The sequence below is a fragment of the Aethalodelphis obliquidens genome, unplaced genomic scaffold, assembly GCF_003676395.1.
Source record: "Aethalodelphis obliquidens isolate GAN/ISIS:26980383/991018 unplaced genomic scaffold, ASM367639v1 scaffold42, whole genome shotgun sequence".
NCBI classification, from domain to species: Eukaryota; Metazoa; Chordata; class Mammalia; order Artiodactyla; family Delphinidae; genus Aethalodelphis; species Aethalodelphis obliquidens.
Window position 1 is genome coordinate 8,318,857 of NW_020837986.1, and position 22,276 is coordinate 8,341,132.

The window sequence follows — 22,276 nt, forward strand, 5'->3', positions numbered from 1 at the left end:
TTATTTCATGAGGGTGAACTGTGAGCTCTGTGAAAGTGGGGACTGAATTTTGTCTTTACATCCCCAGCTCAGTAAACATCCATGCAGTGAATGAAAGGAAAAAGACATCTCCGTTTTAGGCTGTCATCTCTCAGGGGTCAGAACTGGAGGAGGGACTCATTCTACACGACTAGCGACTGGTCTAAGAAGACAGGTGCTTGAATACATGCCTTTGATGACGACAATCCATTTCTTAATTCCGTCAGTGGTTTTATGGCCATGGTTCCCTCTGCCAACTCAGGCTCCTGTCACTGACAGAAGCCCTTGGGACCCTGCTTTCCACTCTCCCAAACTCGAAGGACTTACCACTGTGGTCATCAATCTCCAACCAGCATCCTTCAGAGACTATTTAGATGCAGATAACATGCTTCTTTATTTGCCCAGGGGGCCAGCCTGCAGCTACACAAGGCTACTTTTCATCTCACTCCCAAAGGCCTCTGTCTGAGAGGCAAAAGAGGGTTCTAGATTTGCCAGGCCTTGTACTGCGCAGTAAATCACCACCACTAATTCATAGCTTTGTTTAGTAGCAAATTCCTTGGTAATCTGGTAATAGTGCTAACGTTCATGAGGTAGTCATGGAGCACTGGACTGACGTCCAAGGAGTTTACAAGTAGAAGGGCCTATTTAGTTTCTCATTTGCTCATAATCATAACTTCCTGCTCCAGAACTCCTAAGTGTTCAGAAGCTGGGGGCCCAGGAAGGAAAATTACTCTTGACTTTCACTCATGCAAAAAGCATTTGCTGTTAATACTTCACATTTCTATAATGCTGCAGAGTTTAAAGTGTTATTATGTATATGGTCCTTATTACCAAATTTAAAGAGAGCAGGGAAGGGATTATTAATCCCACTGTACAAATTAGAATCCAAGGCACACAGAGGTTAAGTAAGTTGCTCATAATTACCAGTTACTAGAATATGGACTCCCCGGGGGCAGGAATCCTGTCTAACTCACCTCTGAGGTGGAAATGAATACCATGAAGCACAGTGTTCAAATCTGGACCCTGCTAAGTGCCTAGTGGCAAGAACACCTTCTTAAGCATTGAGTTAAGGCAGAAAAGGAATGAAAATGGAGGTAAGGGGATGCCCTGGTCTTAGTCACCAAGAAGCTGACTGTCTATCCGGGAAGGTCACAGTAACACAGAAAATGACCAAGAAGTAAAGGGATACAGTGCACCCACAAATTTAAAGTAATTACAAGTGGTGGGTGCTAATCAGGGCTGGTTAAGATGTTAGGGCATTGGGAAGAAGTGACTTAGGTAAGGTTTCAAGGATCCTGACTGGCAGACATAGCAGGATGAATGCCTTAAGAATGAAGGCCTTCCTGTGGTCCGAAGCCTTATGCAAAATGCCTTATGCAGTTCATACTTTCTGCTCACTAGCTCCCGACCCATACACACAGCACAAACAGGCCTGCCCTCCCTTTTCTGGCCCCTTCACTTTTGCTTGTAATGTTGGTACTCTTCCCAATCCCCAATCTCTATCATAATGTATTTAAAGTCTAAAACGTGATACTCCTTACAAAACTTCTCCTGAGATCTTTAAAAACGTCTCAGTGTTTTCTAACTTGCTGTGATTTTTCAATCCTCAAACCCCCCAAGTTTTGGATTTGTACCTCTTTTATGGCACCTCCCATGCCCTGTCCTGCAATAGTTATTCAGACGTGTGCCTCTTTCCTGTGTAGGTTCCTTGAAAGCAAGAGTTGTAAAGTTTTAAATCATCTTTGTACCCTAGAAAGCACCTTGCATGGTACTTTTTTGCATAACAGACTCTTGAAAAGCATTTGTGAAACAGGATTGGAAAAATGCAGGTAGAAGTTCAGCTGTATTAATGAGCTGTGTGTGCTAAGACTTCTGTGGATGGGGTAGGAGGGGAAACATTAGGAAATGGGGAGGGACAGTGCCTTGGAGGGCTAGCTGGTGGGAGGCTTGAATGCTGGCCAGAGAAGTCAGATATGATGAGCTGCAGACTACACTGTGCAGGAAAGTGAATGAGAATGTGCCAACACCTCTATGATGGACACATCGGCTTAAAGTGTTGAGAGGCAGGCAGAGTGTACAGCTCGGAGGCCACAGTATCAGCCTATGTGAGAAGTATATCAGATGGGGAAGAGAGGAGGGGAGGGAAGGGGAGCAGAGGAGAGGACAGAGACCAAACCCTTAGAGGTTTCCAAACATGGGAACTTGGAGAGAAACATATTCATTCATCTACCTGGTAAAGATTGCCTGAACACCGAACTATGGGCCAGGTATTACACGACGTACCAGGGGCGGCAAAGATAAATAAGACAGTCTACATAATCAAGGAGATTAAAGTCTAATGAGGTTAACAAATATGAACAAACTTCTTTTTAAAATGTAGTAATGGCTATTATGAAGGACCTCTCAAACTGTACTGAGTGCCATGGGACTCCAGAAGAAGGACAGACTAAGTTTGTTTTGAGGAGTCAGGAGAGTTCAAGGGAAATCTAACATTTGAGCTGGATTCTGAAGGAATTTGACAAGCTGGAAAGAACATTCTAAACAGAGGGAACAATAGCATGGGTCAACTCGGCTAGGGTGGAAGAGAACAAGAGCGGAATATCACTGCCATTCAGAGAGAGAAAGAAGAGAAAGAAGGGAGTGTTTCTTTGCTTATTAGATCCTAGCTACCGGCAGATCATAGTTTTTGATTGATTACTACATACCAGGCGTTGTGTGACGCAGTCTGAATAATAGCCATTGCTACCACCATCTACCCACCTTGGAGGAGCAGCTAATGTTTACTGGGGGCTTATTATAGTGCCAAGTGCTTTACCTATACTGATTCCTTTACTTCTCACAAATATTACGCGGTAGGGATTGCTACTCCCATTTCAGATGAGGAAACTGACTCAGGCAGAGCAACCTGCCTAAGGCTAGTGGGTAGGAGAACTGGGATTCAAATCCAAGAATGTGCTCTTTTCCTACTACCATGGTTGTGTAGGTATACGTTTTAGAGCTGTTTGGAGAACAAAGGAAGATACTAAATAACAGAAAGGCTTAAGAAATAGAGTTTAGCAAAATTAAATTTCTCCAATTACATCAGAAGTGCCCCTGGCGATTTTTTCTTTTTCATACTCTTCCCCACAATCTGATCTTCTTTTAACCAGACATAATGTACCTTCCCATTTCTCGAAATACTGTCATGTGGAAAGGATTGGACCCAAGAGAACATTGACAAATTCTATTTTTTCCTCTTTCCTCAGAACTTCAAGACTCTAACAACGTTCAATTCGACATTCTACTTTTAGACACAAGGCCACATGATTTGAAAGTGAAATTTTCCAATGTAGATCTGAGATATGATTACAGTTCATCTCCAAGAGAGGCATCACCATCACCGCACTGAACAGGCACAAAGATGAAACACAGACTGGCTTCTAAGACAAAGTTTGTGCCCTGACAGATTTAGAAGCATCACAGAAACCAGCACACAGAGAAGGTGACTGCTGTCAGGACAGTCCCTAATCTAGCCTGTTACAACTCTGTGGCATGGAATATTTACTGCTGAGTGGATTCACGGAAGCTGAGCACAAATGTTTACTCCATGTTTAAAGGGAAATTTAAAAGAGCAGGGTGATTATGTATTATTCTGATGGAAAATAAGGAAGTTTGCGTACAGTTCTTTTAGGCTTCTCAAGTTCTGGTCTGTTTTAGAAAGAAGTAGGATGGTATGTCACCTTTATTATCCACCCGTCTCACAATGTGTGAACAGAGTCAACTTCTTATAAATGGATTAATGCATTTTTGGCTCTTTTTCTCCGTTTCTAAGACACTAGATAAAAATTTGATCTTGAGATAAGGACTTGATATGGTTCTTTGGATTTCTGTGCGTGAGGAAGACCTAGACATCTTAAAGAGCTAAGCAAATGGGATCAGATCCCAACTCTAATACTAACTTACTAGTGTCTGTAGGCAAGTCATTTAATTTTTCTTGGCCTTGCCTTCTTTGCTTGGAAATTAGAAGCCTAAGCTGGATCAGGGAAGGGAAATAGGGTTCCTGAGTGCCAACTCTACTTCACTGTCATGGCTGTAGATTACCGTATTGGAAAAGCACTGTGCAGCCAAGTTGGAGCTCAGTAGAGGAAGAACACTGCAGTCAGTCAGCACTGTTTACACCAATCACAGGTTGGAGAGTGTAGGGGTGCTGACCTCTGTCTTCCCTGATCAGGCCTTCTTGAAGGTTCCTTTTAGCTTTGATAACCTGTGGCAAATCTAGGACTGAAGCACCTTCATAACCAGATGCAGTGAGTTTCTGCCTGCATATGGGTAAATGGACAGACGGGAGCTGTTGACTGACAGTGCTCCTAGACGGTCAGAAGAGCCACTGGGAGACATGCCTCAAGTAGAAGACACAAACTGTCACCTCAACAGGACATGTTTAGTACTGACAATTAGCTCGTCCTCTCATCAATAAATTAAACTTCCCTATAAGAAAGAGACAACCCCTGGATCTGCTATTATATTAGACAGGCTATTTTAAAACAATTTGGGCAGGCAAATCAAGTGCTCTTAAAATGGGAATATGGGAGAGGATTGGGAAGATGGCGGAAGAGTAAGACGTGGAGATCACCTTCCTCCCCACAGATACATCAGAAATACATCTACACGTGGAACAACTCCTACAGAACACCTACTGAACGCGGGCAGAAGACCTCAGACCTCCCAAAAGGCAAGAAACTCCCCACGTACCTGGGTAGGGCAAAAGAAAAAAGAATAAACAGAGACAAAAGAATAGGGACGGGACCTGCACCAGTGGGAGGGAGCCGTGAAGGAGGAAAGGTTTCCACACACTAGAAGCCCCTTCGCGGGCGGAGACTGCGGGTGGCGGAGGGGAGAAACTTCGGCGCTGCGGAGGAGAGTGCAGCCACAGGGGTGCAGAGGGCAAAATGGAGAGATTCCCGCACAGAGGATCAGTGCCGACCGGCACTCACCAGCCCGAGAGGCTTGTCTGCTCACCCGCCGGGGCAGGCGGGGCTGGGAGCTGAGGCTCGGGCTTCGGTAGGTCGGGGTCAGAGCGCAGGGAGAGGACTGGCGGCGTGAACACAGCCTGAAGGGGTTAGTGCACCACGGCTAGCCGGGAGGGAGTCCGGGAAAAAGTCTAGACCTGCCAAAGAGGCAAGAGACTTTTTCTTCCCTCTCTGTTTCCTGGTGCGCGAGGAGAGGGGATTATGAGCGCTGCTTAAAGGAGCTCCAGAGACGGGCTCGAGCCGCGGTTATCAGTGCGGACCCCAGAGACGGCCAGGAGACACTAAGGCTGCTGCTGCCGCCACCAAGAAGCCTGTGTGCGAGCACAGGTCACTATCCACACCCCGCTTCCGGGGAGCCTATGCAGCCCGCCACTGCCAAGGTCCCGGGATCCAAGGACAACTTTCCCGGGAATTCACCTCAGGCTGGTGCAACGTCATGCCGGCCTCTGTCGCCGCAGGCTCGCCCCGCACTCCGTACCCCTCCCTCCCCCGCGCCTGAGTGAGCCAGAGCCCCGGAATCAGCTGCTCCTTTAACCCCGTCCTGTCTGAGCGAAGAACAGATGCCCTCCAGCGACCTACACGCAGAGGTGGGGCCAAATCCAAAGCTGAACCCCGGGAGCTGTGCGAACAAAGAACAGAAAGGGAAATCTCTCCCAGCTGCCTCAGAAGCAGCGGATTAAAGCTCCACAGTCAACTTGATGTACCCTTCATCTGTGGAATACATGAATAGACAACGAATCATCCCAAATGGAGGAGGTGGATTTTGGGAGCAAGATATATTATTTTTTCCCCTTTTCCTCTTTTTGTCAGTGTGTATTGTGTATGCTTCTGTGTGAGATTTTGTCTGTATAGCTTTGCTTTCACCATTTGTCCTAGGGTTCTGTCTGTCTGCTTTTTTTTTTTTTACTTTAAACAAAAATTTTTTTCTTAAAAGTTTTTTTTATTTTAATAACTTTATTTTATTTTACCTTACTTTATTTTATCCTCTTTCTTTCTTTCTTTCTTTCTACTTTTTCTCCCTTTTCTTCTGAGCTGTGTGGATGAAAGGCTCTTGGTGCTGCAGCCAGGAGTCAGTGCTGTGCCTCTGAGGTGGGAGAGCCAACTTCAGGACACTGGTCCACAAGAGACCTGCCAGCTCCACGTAATATCAAACGGTGAAAATCTCCTAGAGATCTCCATCTCAACACCAACACCCAGCTTCACTCAACAACAAGCAAGCTACAGTGCTGGACACAATATGACAAACAACTAGCAAAACAGGAACACAACCCCACCAATTAGCAGAGGGGCTGCCTAAAATCATAATAAGTCCACAGACACCCCAAAAAACACCACCAGATGTGGACCGCACACCAGAAAGACAAGATCCAGCCTCATCCACCAGAACACAGGCACTAGTCCCCTCCACCAGGAAGCCTACACAACCCACTGAACCAACCTTAGCCACTGGGGACAGACACCAAAAACAACAGGAACTACAAACCTGCAGCCTGCAAAAAGGAGACCCCAAACACAGTAAGATAAGCAAAATGAGAAGACAGAAAAACACACAGCAGATGAAGGAGTAAGATAAAAACGCACCAGACCTAACAAATGAAGAGGAAATAGGCAGTGTACCTGAAAAAGAATTCAGAATAATGATAGTAAAGATGATCCAAAATCTTGGAAATAGAATGGAGAAAATACAAGGAACATTTAACAAGGACCTAGAAGAACTAAAGATGAAACAAGCAACGATGAACAACACAATAAATGAAATTAAAAATACTCTAGATGGGATCAATAGCAGAATAACTGAGGCAGAAGAACGGATAAGTGACCTGGAAGATAAAATAGTGGAAATAACTACTGCAGAGCAGAATAAAGAAAAAAGAATGAAAAGAACTGAGGACAGTCTCAGAGATCTCTGGGACAACATTAAACACACCAACATTCGAATTATAGGGGTTCCAGAAGAAGAAGAGAAAAAGAAAGGGACTGAGAAAATATTTGAAGAGATTATAGTTGAAAACTTCCCTAATATGGGAAAGGAAATAGTTAATCAAGTCCAGGAAGCACAGAGAGTCCCATACAGGATAAATCCAAGGAGAAACACGCCAAGACACATATTAATCAAACTGTCAAAAATTAAATACAAAGAAAACATATTAAAAGCAGCAAGGGAAAAACAACAAATAACACACAAGGGAATCCCCATAAGGTTAACACCTGATCTTTCGGCAGAAACTCTGCAAACCAGAAGGGACTGGCAGGACATATTTAAAGTGATGAAGGAGAAAAACCTACAACAAGATTACTCTACCCACCAAGGATCTCATTCAGATTTGATGGAGAAATTAAAACCTTTACAGACAAGCAAAAGCTGAGAGAGTTCAGCACCATCAAACCAGCTTTACAACAAATGCTAAAGGATCTTCTCTAGGCAAGAAACACAAGAGAAGGAAAAGACCTACAATAACAAACCCAAAACAATTAAGAAAATGGGAATAGGAACATCCATATCGATAATTACCTTAAACGTAAATGGATTAAATGCTCCCACCAAAAGACACAGACTGGCTGAATGGATACAAAAACAAGACCCATATATGTGCTGTCTACAAGAGATCCACTTCAGACCTAGAGACACATACAGACTGAAAGTGAGGGGATGGAAAAAGATATTCCATGCAAATGGAAACCAAAAGAAAGCTGGAGTAGCAATTCTCATATCAGACAAAATAGGCTTTAAAATAAAGACTATTAGAAGAGACAAAGAAGGACAATACATAATGATCAATGGATTGATCCAAGAAGAAGATATAACAATTGTAAATATTTATGCACCCAACATAGGAACACCTCAATACATAAGGCAAATACTAACAGCCATAAAAGGGGAAATCGACAGTAACACATTCATAGTAGGGGACTTTAACACCCCACTTTCACCAATGGACAGATCATCCAAAATGAAAATAAATAAGGAAACACAAGATTTAAATGATACATTAAACAAGATGGACTTAATTGATATTTATAGGAAATTCCATCCAAAAACAACAGAATACACATTTTTCTCAAGTGCTCATGGAACATTCTCCAGGATAGATCATATCTTAGGTGACAAATCAAGCCTTGGTAAATTTAAGAAAATTGAAATTGTATCAAGTATCTTCTCCGACCACAATGCTATGAGACTAGATATCAACTACAGGAAAAGATCTGTAAAAAATACAAACACATGGAAGCTAAACAATACACTACTTAATAACAAAGTGATCCCTGAAGAAATCAAAGAGGAAATCAAAAAATACCTAGAAACAAATGACAATGGAGACACGACGACCCAAAACCTATGGGATGCAGCAAAAGCAGTTCTAAGAGGGAAGTTTATAGCAATACAATCCTACCTTAAGAAACAGGAAACATCTCGAATAAACAACCTAACCTTGCACCTAAAGCAATTAGAGAAAGAAGAACAAAAAAACCCCAAAGTTAGGAGAAGGAAAGAAATCATAAAAATCAGATCAGAAATAAATGAAAAAGAAATGAAGGAAACAATAGCAAAGATCAATAAAACTAAAAGCTGGTTCTTTGAGAAGATAAACAAAATTGATAAACCATTAGCCAGACTCATCAAGAAAAAAAGAGAGTAGACTCAAATCAATAGAATTAGAAATGAAAAAGAAGTAACAACTGACACTACAGAAATACAAAAGATCATGAGAGATTACTACAAGCAACTCTATGCCAATAAAATGGAAAACCTGGAAGAAATGGACAAATTCTTACAAATGCACAACCTGCCAAGACTGAATCAGGAAGAAATAGAAAATATGAACAGATGAATCACAAGCACTGAAATTGAAACTGTGATTCAAAATCTTCCAACAAACAAAAGGCCAGGCCCAAATGGCTTCACAGGCGAATTCTATCAAACATTTAGAGAAGAGCTAAGACCTGTCCTTCTCAAACTCTTCCAAAATATAGCAGAGGGAGGAACACTCCCAAACTCATTCTACGAGGCCACCATCACCCTGATACCAAAACCAGACAAGGATGTCACAAAGATGAACAAGGATGTTCACTGATGAACATCGATGCAAAAATCCTCAACAAAATACTAGCAAACAGAATCCAACAGCACATTAAAAGGATCATACACCATGATCAAGTGGGGTTTATTCCAGGAATGCAAGGATTCCTCGATATACGCAAATCAATCAACATGATACACCATATTAACAAATTGAAGGAGAAAAACCATATGATCATCTCAATAGATGCAGAGAAAGCTTTCGAGAAAATTCAACACCAATTTATGATAAAAACCCTCCAGAAAGTAGGCATAGAGGGAACTTTCCTCAACATAATAAAGGCCATATATGACAAACCCACAGCCAACATCATCCTCAATGGTGAAAAACTGAAACCATTTCCACTAAGATCAGGAACAAGACAAGGTTGCCCACTCTCACCACTCTTATTCAACATAGTTTTGGAAGTTTTAGCCACAGCAATCAGAGAAGAAAAGGAAATAAAAGGAATCCAAATCGGAAAAGAAGTAAAACTGTCACTGTTTGCAGATGACATGATACTAAACATAGAGAATCCTAAAGATGCTACCAGAAAACTACTAGAGCTAATCAATGAATTTGGTAAAGTAGCAGGATACAAAATTAATGCACAGAAATCTCTGGCATTCCTATACACTAATGATGAAAAATCTGAAAGTGAAATCAAGAAAACACTCCCATTTACCACTGCAACAAAAAGAATAAAATATCTAGGAATAAACCTACCTAAGGAGACAAAAGGCCTCTATGCAGAAAATTATAAGACACTGATGAAAGAAATTAAAGATGATACAAATAGATGGAGAGATATACCATGTTCTTGGATTGGAAGAATCAACATTGTGAAAATGACTCTACTACCCAAAGCAATCTACAAATTCAATGCAATCCCTATCAAACTACCACTGGCATTTTTCACAGAACTAGAACAAAAAATTTCACAATTTGTATGGAAACACAAAAGACCCCGAGTAGCCAAAGCAATCTTGAGAACGAAAAATGGAGCTGGAGGAATCAGGCTCCCTGACTTCAGACTATACTACAAAGCTACAGTAATCAAGACAGTATGGTACTGGCACAAAAACAGAAATATAGATCAATGGAACAGGATAGAAAGGCCAGAGATAAACCCACGCACATATGGTCACCTTATCTTTGATAAAGGAGGCAGGAATGTACAGTGGAGAAAGGACAGCCTCTTCAATAAGTGATGCTGGGAAAACTGGACAGGTACATATAAAAGTATGAGATTAGATCACTCCTTAACACCATACACAAAAATAAGCTCAAAATGGATTAGAGACCTAAATGTAAGGCCAGAAACTATCAAACTCTTAGAGGAAAACATAGGTAGAACACTCTATGACATAAATCACAGCAAGATCCTTTTTGACCCACCTCCTAGAGAAATGGAAATAAAACCAAAAATAAACAAACGGTACCTAATGAAACTTCAAAGCTTTTGCACAGCAAAGGAAACCATAAACAAGACCAAAAGACAACCCTCAGAATGGGAGAAAATATTTGCAAATGAAGCAACTGACAAAGGATTAATCTCCAAAATTTACAAGCAGCTCATGCAGCTCAATAACAAAAAAACAAACAACCCAATCCAAAAATGGGCAGAAGACCTAAATAGACATTTCTCCAAAGAAGATATACAGGTTGCCAACAAACACATGGAAGAATGCTCAATATCATTAATCATTAGAGAAATGCAAATCAAAACTACAGTGAGATATCATCTCACACCAGTCAGAATGGCCATAAGCAAAAAATCTAGCAACAATAAATGCTGGAGAGGGTGTGCAGAAAAGGGAACACTCTTGCACTGCTGGTGGGAATGTGAATTGGTACAGCCACTATGGAGAACAGTATGGAGGTGCCTTAAAAAACTACAAATAGAACTACCATATGACCCAGCAATCCCACTACTGGGCATATACCCTGAGAAAACCATAATTCAAAAAGAGTCATGTACCAAAATGTTCATTGCAGCTCTATTTACAATAGCCCGGAGATGGAAACAACCTAAGTGTCCATCATCGGATGAATAGATAAAGAAGATGTGGCACATATATACAATGGAATATTACTCAGCCATAAAAAGAAATGAAATTGAGCTATTTGTAACGAGGTGGATGGACCTAGAGTCTGTCATACAGAGTGAAGTAAGTCAGAAAGAGAAAGAGAAATACCGTATGCTAACACATATATACGGAATTTAAGGAAAAAAATGTCATGAAGAACCTAGGGGTAAGACAGGAATAAAGACACAGACCACAAGAATAAAGACACAGTCCACAAGAATGGACTTGAGGATATGGGGAGGGGGAAGGGTAAGCTGTGACAAAGTGAGAGAGTGGCATGGACATATATACACTACCAAACGTAAAATAGATAGCTAGTGGGAAGCAGCCGCATAGCACAGGGAGATCAGCTCGGTGCTTTGTGACCGCCTAGAGGGGTGGGACAGGGAGGGTGGGAGGAAGGGAGATGCAAGAGGGAAGAGATATGGGAACATATGTATATGTATAACTGATTCACTTTGTTATAAAGCAGAAACTAACACACCATTGTAAAGCAATTATACTTCAATAAAGATGTAAAAGAAAATGGGAATATGATTAATAGAGATTAAAGAGAAATTCCAAAAAATCAGTAACCTCCTTAAGTATTGTAAAGATATCATATTTTACAAAATTTCAAAGTGAAAATCTATATATACATTGAATTGTATTTGAAATACGACAATTTCAAATACAAGAGAGTTAAGATTTAAAGGATGTCTTCCACAAATTAATTCATTCAACTCTCACATTTGAGAAGAGTGAAGGTGACCGTTTTCTCTGTGAAGCAATGACAACTCAACATCCACACACAGCATTTTTTACTTTTCAAAGCTGCGGATCTGCATTAACCTCACTTGTTGTATATGCCTGGTGTTGGGTATGTACAGCAAACACCATTTTCAGATCTCACAGATGGAAAAATTGAGATAGATGCCAAATGACTGTCACTGAGTTTCGGTTAGAGACTTGACTGGAACATGATTTCCTACTCCAAAACCTTTTTCTGTTAGTCCTTTCAGTCTGACAAGGGATGGGCAGCAAAAATTGAATAATAACAGCACAATTTCCTGAGTCCTTACTGTCTGCCAGGCACTGTGCTAATAAGCACTTTCATGGATTTCTCATTTTTCCTTAAACCCCAAGAGGTAAGAATCATTACTATTTTCACTTTCAAATGAGAAACTGAGGCTTAGAAGAGTTGGAGAACTCTCCAAAGGTCACAACGCTCAGAGCTGAGTTAAGTGCTGGAGACAGGATAAAAACCCACACACGTCTGGCTCCAAGCCTGTGAGCACTTCCATAGTTCAAAGAAGGAAAAAGTCTTTGTTTTATAGACTTTTTCTGGTATTAGCATATGAGCATATGAGTTCTTTATGCCATATCTGGGAACTACTGCAAACCAGCAGCATTAAATGTAAGGTCATCTGGCTCCTTTGCCTGTCTTTTCCTTATAAATTGAAGAAACTTTAAAAAAAAAAAGAGGGGGGTGGGAATCTATAGCTAGACCAGCAAATTCCACATGCAACTTGGGAGAGTTAAACCAAAAAAAAAAAGACACTCTGAAAGGTTTTATTTTGTTCATTCCATAAGAGAGGGCTAGAATAAAAAACTTAGATGGTAATTCAGTGAATAGCTCATTAAATAGAACAGATTGCAATTCACAGCAGCATAAGCCTGTTTGGGGGCTGCTAAAATAAACAGCTTCGTCTCCAAAGACACACAAGGAGGTGGTACGTGTGGCAACCTAAGTGTCCATCATCGGATGAATAAAGAAGATGTGGCACATATATACAATGGAATATTACTCAGCCATAAAAATAAATGAAATTGAGCTATTTCTGCAGGGCTGTGTGTGTGTGTGTTCTAACCCTCCTCCAGCCACATCCTCACTTTAAATGTTCATCTGTCTTCGGGAGCACTACCAAATCACGACCTTTCCAGATGCCTCTCTCTCTCTCCGCAGGCAAGTCGCAAGCCTCCAAATGAGCGTGTGGATGCTACTCCTAATCTGCCCCTGACAGGCAGCGAGCTGCTCCTCGCTGATGGAAGGAGACAGTCATAAAAGAAGCTGCTATGAAGCCAACAGGAATCCCTCTTTTCTTAATAAGAGAGGACATGACTCAGAAACCCAGCAGGGGTCACAGTTACTGTCTGTAGTCATGGGCAGGAATTGCCCCACCATTGAGAAAAGGCCAATTTCCTTTTTTCTTCCAAAGCAAAGGGAGAGATAGGTATGTGGAGTTGGGGGAGGCACAAGCAACAGCAAAACAGAATCTTCCTCCAAGAGCTTCTGAAATAGGGCAGACTGTTAGAGAAGGATCCTAGGACTGCAGGTCACTTTCAGCAGGGGAAACAGAGGCTGGAGAATTAGTAAAAGGGATTTTTTTTGAGAATATACAGCTAACTGATAGCAGTTCTAATAAGAATCCAAGGATATCAGGCCAGAGTTTGCCCACAAAGGGAAAACTATGTGTTAGGCCACAGCCTTAACACATGAGCATGTGCCAGGTTTTTACAAACTATCTCATAATCTTCAAAATGACCCTCTAATAAAACTATCATGAAAACTAATACACATACACACACAGGGCAAGGCATTTCCCCAAAGAACAGAATTTATGTGTGGCAGAGCTGGGATTTAACCTTTGGCTGTATGACCCCTGGGTTCATGTTCCTTCTATGGTACCATGATGCCTCCATCACAGGTAGGCCATCCATTTCCAAATTCACTAAAAATAAGCAAACAAACAACTAGACTATTAAGACGATTCATCTGAATTTTCACAACATATAAGCCAGCCTTGAGAGAACCAGGGCTTCTGTGAAGTTGGGAGACTGTGGACCCCACTGAGAGAGGACAGAGAGGATGAGAAAAGCAAAACAGAGTGCTCAAGGCTACACTGCAAGGTAAGAGTCAGAGGTGGGGGGCCAGAACTTCTCCTCCAATGGTAGGAAGGATGACTGTGATCGGGCAGGGCACGGGCAGGGAGGCAGGAGAGAGCGGGTGAAGGGGCATATGGCTAAATCTGCATCTAGGAAAGAGGCAAGCAGGACAGGGAAAACACCATAGCATCCCCTGCCCCACACCTCTGGCTTCTACTGACTGTCAGCTGTGTTCTGCCAAGTTCATAGACTGAGAAGTTTGGGAACCACTGTTTCAAGAACAGCTGAGAGGAACTCTCAGCAGGACTCCCTTTTCTGAGGCTTGCCCAGGAGCTTCCAGCAGTTAGCAGAAGACTTGACAGCCCTCTCACACTTCCACTGTCTACACACCTACCAGTGCTTTACGATCACCAATCCCACTCATTCATTCCTGCGCTTTACCCCCTTTGTACAAATCCTTAAATGAGTTTCAAATGCTAAGGAAATAGTCAAAGTCTGTTTCAGACATCACGGCCTGTGGATACTGTTTCATTACAAGGAGTCCCTCTTTCTCTTTCCAGGATAAAGCCTGGGATGATTTAACTGTGGCAAAATTAGCATACAATTTGTAAGTCATTATGGTGCAAAGTATGTGGCAAGAACACTTTATTGAATAAACGTGCTGAGAATAATTTTCCTAGGAACTAAAAAAAGGAAAACCTCTCTTCAAGGCTCTCCTCCTTCTTTTAAAATCCCTGCCAGTATCTATATAATTATGTCTTACTTCTGACACTCAGAAGCCTGGCATTTCTGTACATTTAACCAACAGAAGCCAGAAGGAACCCATGAGAAGTCAGGATATCTTCCCAACAACAGGGACCTTGGCATTTTCTGGGCTTTTTTTTGCTTGGGGAGTCAGGTGAAATCTGCTGAGACAAGCACCCTGGGTATTTATAGATCACAGAGAACTGCTGCTCACTAGAAGAGTCTTAAGAATAACATGACCTTTAAAAGGTTAACCAGGAAGCCCAAGGGTATGTTCAGATACACTGTGGCCCTGAAGTCACATGGACACTGAATATAACGTGAAAGCATTGGGCGACTGCCCAAGACGTGAAACTCTTTCCTAGTTACAGATTATTGTAGGTAATGCGACTTGAACTGAGTAGGTATACAATTATCAGTTTGTCCTGTAGACTCTTCTAAATAGGAGTATCTTTCTGTGTTTAATATAGCTACAGGTATGCCACAGAATTTACACAGTTGTAAAAAATATTTTTTTGATGATGGGGCTATTCAGAGAAAACAAAAATTAGGGTTAAAATGAGAGTTTAGATGTAATGTAGAAAACTCAGGACCCTCTATCTTCCTTAATACCCATGGACAAATATTAATTTTATTTCATGAGTAGTTGTCCTTCACTTACTGCATGTTAATCACTATGTAGGTCCTAAGAATATGATGAACAAGAGATTAGAGTCGTAGAGACAGAGAGTAAACAAACATATAAAATAATTACAGGTTACGAAGAAGCACTGGCATGGGGACACTACTTTACATACGGGTGTCACTGAAAAGCTCTCTGAGGGGGTGACATTTAGGCTGAGACCTGAAAGTAGAAGGAGGCACCAGCGTGAGAAGAGGCAGGACAGGGGGAGAAGCAAATGCAAAGGCTATACAGCTGGAAGTTAACGCACAGCAGCAGGAGAGGAAGTGGGAGAAGTAGAGGGGACTCAGATCACACAAAATCTTGCAGCATTAGGGAAGGAAGAAAATCATGTGTGCAGAGAGGTGGTGGTAGAAACAGTGCTCACAGAGAAAAGAAAACTAAAGGTTCTCTGGCCACCTCTACAGGCCAGGACCTGTGGAAGCAGCTTTCACGTGTGTTATAGCTATGTCACCAAATTCCTAAATATGTAATTCCTCACAGACCCACAGGTTGGGACGTATACCTCAAAAACAAAACACCAGAAAGGAAGAAAATAAAGCTGGGGAAGTTAGGCTATTTGTCCGCAGTTGGAGAACCAGAAGAAGCCTGGCTCTAAAGCCCATGCTCCCCCCCACACCTTCTGCCCTGGAGTATAACTTATCACTCGCCCCAAAACTTAACTTGGCTTCCCACTGCCCCTCCTTTGCTCCTGTTCGTCTCTAGTCTGGAAATGGCTGATATGTCTCCTCCTTTTAAGGTTCAGCTTGAATTCTGCCTCATCCACAAAACTGTCAGGGGTGACTCGAGGTGCAGATGGCTTCCCCCCTGCTCCTTGGATTCTTCCAGCTCTCAGCAGCAGCAGCAGTACTCCTGGGGCCCATTCTTCTTTTGACACTTCCACCTGTGTTCACCCCAGCCAGTGCCTAGCTTACTGCCTTGCACAGAGCAGGTGCCTGTCATCTGCCAAATGACTGGATTCTTTTCAGTGAATTTTGGTCAGCTGCAAACCATGGACACTTGCACCGCGCCCGTGGGAATCTGAAGTTTGCAGGGAAGATGGTGGCTCCGAGACACTAAAAATGTCAATACTTGATCCCCCTTCTCTTGGTCAATACCTGACCCTGTTATTTAAGGTGTTTTTTGTTGCAGACTTGGCAGAGTATATGAGATATTTATTCATTATGGATATGACAGTCAACGTTATCAAATGCCTGAGAAAAAACTATTCAATTCAGGTCAACAAATATTTGCTGAATTCCCAGTAGGTGTAGGACATCCAAGTTTAACGGGGGTGGGGTGGGGTGAGGCAACAAATCGTTTAAGAGAGACTTAAGAGAGTAGGCTGCATGAAGGAGAGATGAAATGAGGCGGTTTGTTCCAGGTCACTTCATACCTGTGAGGCGGCTTCATCTGGCAGGATGAGCCTGAGTGCTGGCAGAGAGCGCTGCTCACAAACACGTCCCTCCCCCCCGCACCCCGCCACGACTCTCCCAGCAACACTGAGGCTGCTGAGCACTAATAGCGTTGGAACGTTTGCCAGTGCCCAGCAAAACAGCCTTGGCATCAAGGAGACAGGTGTTTGTCAGGGAATGGCGGGGCCCTGCGCCTGTGCACACAGAAGCACAGTGAATGCTGGCGAGAGTGGCTGCAGCCTTACTCTCCGTCAGTGCTAATCAATTTCACACCCTCTTCAATGCTGGTAATAGATAATCTTGTAGGAAGCAGCCCAAGTTTCTTTTTTTTCTTTTTTTTTTAACATCTTTATTGAAGTATAATTGCTTTACAATGGTGTGTTAGTTTCTGCTTTATAACAAAGTGAATCAGTTATACATATACATATGTTCCCATATCTCTTCCCTCTTGTGTCTCCCTCCCTCCCACCCTCCCTATCCCACCCCTCTAGGTGGTCACAAAGCACCGAGCTGATCTCCCTGTGCTATGCGGCTGCTTCCCACTAGCTATCTATTTTACGTTTGGTAGTGTATATATGTCCATGCCACTCTCTCACTTTGTCCCAGCTTACCCTTCCCCCTCCCCGTATCCTCAAGTCCATTCTGTAGTAGGTCTGTGTCTTTATTCCTGTCTTACCGCTAGGTTCTTCCTGACCTTTTTTTTTTTCCTTAGATTCCTGCTCCCTGATGCCCAACAGCTTCCTCCGGTCTCTCTCAAAAAACAAAACAAAAGAAAACAACATCCTCCCCCCCCCAAAAAAAACAAACAAAACCCAAAGTCTATTCCAGGTTCACCTCAGATGAAGCATCTGATGGTGCCAATGCTCTGGTCTGCTAGGACAACTCCTTCTGGGTTATCTGGTAAGGAGGATGCTCTTAGGAAAAGGACTGCCTGCCATACTTAAAAGTTACATGGGAATTCCAAAAGAAGCTAGGAAAATCTAACAACAGCAGTAGCTTTTACTTATTGAGCAAAGTAAATACATAGTTTATGCTTAGTCTTCATGATAGCACTGAAAGGGAGGTGTTATGGCCATTTTACAGATGAGAAAATCACAGCTTGGAGAGGTCAACTCATTTGCCCAAGGTCTCAGAGCTAGAAAGCAGCAGAGCTCAAATTCAAATCCAGGCTTATCTGACCCCCTACCTCATGCGCACCTTTCTACTAGGCTGCTGCTGGCACTCCATGAAGACAGTCGCTGATCAACCACTCATTGTGCTTTTAACCCATTTCATTTTCAAAAAATGGCAGTTACCAAAGTATGCTCACCTGAATCTGAGGGAAAACGTTAAGTTGGAGGGGATTTGAGAGACCGCCTTTGCTGATGCCACATTATGGCTAAGAATCTGGGGCTACACAAGGCGCAGTGACAAGGTGTGGCGAGGCAGTGATTGTGAGGTGCATGCCCGCACTAAAATCCTAGCCCTCGGACTCCCAGGTGCGCCTTCAACCAGCCCTAAAAATCTCCTTCAGCAGATAACTTGGGGAATTCCGTCAGCAGGAGTTCTAATTGTCCCATGGCTGTTTCCCTACAAAAGTCTAGGGAAAGTTCAATTTGTTTCTGATTGTCATTCAGTCAAAGATGAAGATATATACTTTGGCACTTTAACAATCACTAAGTGTCGACCATGTACAAGTTACTGTGAATGGAGGAAAAAAGGGAAGAGGAAAGTTTAATCAAAGAATAAAATAAAGGGGGTGAGGTGTGTGGAATGAAGGGACTGTGTGTGGAACATGCTGGTATCTGAAGTCCAGCCTCAGAATTCAGAGTCTCTGCCATTTACCCTGTAATAGTATCACCACATTAAAGAAGAAAGTCCCAATCAATTCAATCAATCGACAAACATCTGAGGACTTACCAGGTTTAGAGAGCACAGGGAAATCCCAAGAATGATACATGCGGTTACCTATCTACTGGTATTCATAAATGAAGGTATCGTTTGTGAAAGGGAATGGGTGGCTTAGAAGGGCACAGACAACAAGGTCACTGTTTTCCCCAAGCTCTAGTCTCTCACCCTGGCCTGAGGCACAACTTGAGGGAAGATGCTAGTGTAATTCCCAATGTACACAGCTCTGCCTCATGGCTGGCCTGCCCCAACACAGATGGGAGGGGTGCTGAAGCAGGCTCTCCCACCAGTGAGGCTCAAAAGCCTCCAGTGTGTCTTTAAGGCAAGAAGAGTGAAAAGAAAATAGAGTGATATAGCAAATCCAGATCACGAAGAAAATGGGCTCTACTACAGACTTTGAAAAAAGCAAAAAAAGGATCATTGTGCAACATGACCATGGACTGAGGGTACTTCCCTGGTGATGCAGTGGTTAAGAATCTGCCTGCCAATGCAGGGGACATGGGTTTGATCCCTGGTCCGGGAAGATCCCACATGCCATAGAGCAACTAAGCCCGTGCACCACAACTACTGAGCCTGTGCTCTAGAGCTCACGAGCCACAACTACTGAGCCTGTGTGCCACAACTACTGAGCCCGAGCGCCCTAGAGCCCACGTGCTGCAACTACTGAGCCCACGTGCTGCAACTACTGAAGCCCGTGCTCCTCCACAAGAGAAGCCACCGCAATGAGAAGCCCGCGCACCACAACGAAGAGTAGCCCCTGCTCGCCGCAACTAGAGAAAGCCCACACGCAGCAACAAAGACCCAACGCAGCCAAAAACAAAAAGAGAGAATACAAATCAGACATTAACCAATATGAAAACCTGCCCCGATTAAAGGGACAGATGAGAAATCAACTGAGGACAGAGATAGCAGAGAACAAAATAGAAGCAGATGAAAAATACAGGAGGTAGGGTAACACCCTAGGTAAGTATGGCTTGTCAAGAAAAAACATCTAGCAGGTTTCATCTCCCTCAGCAACCACCTCATCAGACAATGCGGCTCAGTCACTCTGACCTGGTTTGCAGGCCGTGCTGCAGAGCTTTGAGCTCCCTTCTCTAGGTCTCCAGGTTTCATCCGCAAATGCGGGAACTGTATTCAATGACCTCACAGTTTCCTTCCAGTGCCTCCCTATGACTACAGAAGCCAGCAAGTGTGTGTGCCGAGACACACTCTGCCACTGTGGTACCACGTCACAGCACTGTGCTTTGGTCAGATTTTCGAAGAGAAGCTCTTATCAAGGGTACTTGTGCTACCACCCAGACTCCCAGGTCAGACCGGGATCAATTGTACACATCCATCCTCTTCAGGGACTTCACTCCTGTTAAAAGGGCAGTTATAACCACTGGCGGACTGTCATCTGCTCAGCTCTTACGACATGTTAGGTGGCACAGAAAGGTAGATGGCACCTTTGCCCTTGCCTGTCCTGTGGGGAGATACGAGGTGCACAAGGGACCCAATGGAGTGCAAGTCAATAGCTGGCAAAAGACAGGCAGGGATACGTACGTGTTTTTCCCCTTCAATCTTCTTGTCGGCCACCTGCATTGCATCCAGATATTTAAAATGCAATTCCATCAGCCTGTCAACCTGAAAGAGAGATACTTTACAGGCATGAGTGAGAAAGAAAGAGTATACCAAGGCAAGAGAACACGGGAGCTCCTATTCGTCTTACTGTCACTCCCCACAAATGGAGAGCCACTCTACCACTTCTCACTCTGGATATGAGCTTTGCTGTGGAACACATCAGGAAGGGATCAAACGGCTCGGGCAGAACAAAGCAACACTTAGCATGGATGCAGTTTGAACATGGGCCATTCCCGAAGGACACTATGCATTCCCAGCCCTTCTAGGTCTCCCCTGAATTCACGTTGTTAAAAACAAACAAATAAATAAAAATTCAAGTCCCATCTTGCACAGAGAAGAAGCATGAAGTTACATACTTGATATTCACTTAGAACTATACAGAAATTTCTTTTTTCAAACTGAAACCTTTCATGTTCAGATTCTGCCCCAGAGCTGATCTTTTTTTAAAAACGGTCTAAGTAAAATCTCTTTAGTTGCTTTTCAGTCAGAAGAGAGTGCAAGAAAAACTCCTTCACAACTTAAAAAAAGCCCCTGACTTTTGCTTAGCAATAACCTAAAAATCAGTTTCAAACTTAGCAAAAGTCATGCTTCAAACATGGCCTGAGGAATACTGAGTGGGCTTGAAAGTTTCATTTTTTCCCCTAAGACTTCCAAAAGATTGAAGGAACACTGTGAAGCCAGCCTAAACTTCTAACCTCTCTTTTTACTGGGTTGGCACCACTATGGTTCTTGGCAACCCTGGTATTTACCAAGGAGCTTGTATTGATTAATAGTAGATGTTGCTTCAACACAGCATCAGACAGTCAGGAAGACTGTGCCCAAACCTTCCCTGGTTAACAATGATGACCCTAAGATCTTATATATTTCAGTTTACAAAGTATTCTCATATCCACTATTTCCTTAAACATTAGGAAAACCTGATAAGGCAGGCAGGGAAGATAGAGAGCAGCCCTAATTTTAAAGATGAGGAAGCTGATGCACAGACATTAGATAATGTCACCAGGGTGACATGATTGCTAAGATGTTCTGTGTCCTAACCCAATGGCCTCTTCTTCCTTTTTTTTCTTTTTTTGCAAACAACAATTGCACTTATTTGTATTACTTACATGGTAACAAATGGTTTCATTGCATATTAAGAATTTTTAAAGCACTGACCTAATCTTTTCCTCCTCATCTTAATGATCCATAATGGTACACTGTTGCGTACAGAAATGGTTTCAAAATACTTGGGGTCAAGGGTGATGCATTAGGAGATGAGAGGCAGAAAAACCTTTGAGATCCAAACCAATGGAGCCCAGATGCTGGAGAAGATATTTTAGGGCAGGAACACTTAACCCAGCACTCCTCAGATCGCATCAGGGAGATAGTGATTCTATTCCCGCTGGTCCCAGTCCCATCTTTACAGTCCAACAAGCACCCACCTTCTCACTGTCATTTTCAGTGAATTTATTCAGAAGCCGGGTCCGCTGCTGCCCTCTCAGGTTCCGCAGGAGGGAAGCCAGGATCGAACAGACATGCTCTGTGTTGGGAAGGAGAAAAGAGAACATGCTGTGATCAGAGCAGTAGTTATTACCTCTCTTCAAGCCTGGTCTGGTTCTATTGAAGGAGGAATAAGTAGGTCTTCCCTGACTGCTGCTATTGCTTAATAAGACAAGAACCTAAATTGTGTCAATGGAAAACTGAACTGATTTTCACATACGGTGCAAGAAACATATTCAAAAGGGATTATATCCCCAAAGACAACTTGAGCAAGTGAATCAAAACTAAGTTAGAATTTCTGTTCTGCCTATAATTAATTGAGTTTTATTGTCTGCAACAGAACCTCAAACTAATCCCCCCATTTACAGAAATAACCGGTAAATAGAGTATGAATACTAACCATGAGGTGAGCACATAACGAACAAATAAG

At 42.8% G+C, this 22,276-nt stretch overlaps 1 protein-coding gene across 1 annotated transcript in view; it reads right to left on the minus strand.

Annotated features, from left to right (window-relative positions):
• CTNNBL1 (catenin beta like 1) overlaps positions 1-22,276 on the minus strand; it is a 172,778-nt gene that overhangs the window by 12,702 nt on the left and 137,800 nt on the right. The window contains exons 12-13 of the mRNA XM_027078332.1: positions 21,789-21,886; positions 20,290-20,370 (exon numbers count right to left, since the gene is read on the minus strand). Of these exons, the coding sequence (XP_026934133.1) occupies positions 20,290-20,370; positions 21,789-21,886 (179 nt within the window). The remainder of the gene's footprint in view (positions 1-20,289; positions 20,371-21,788; positions 21,887-22,276) is intronic.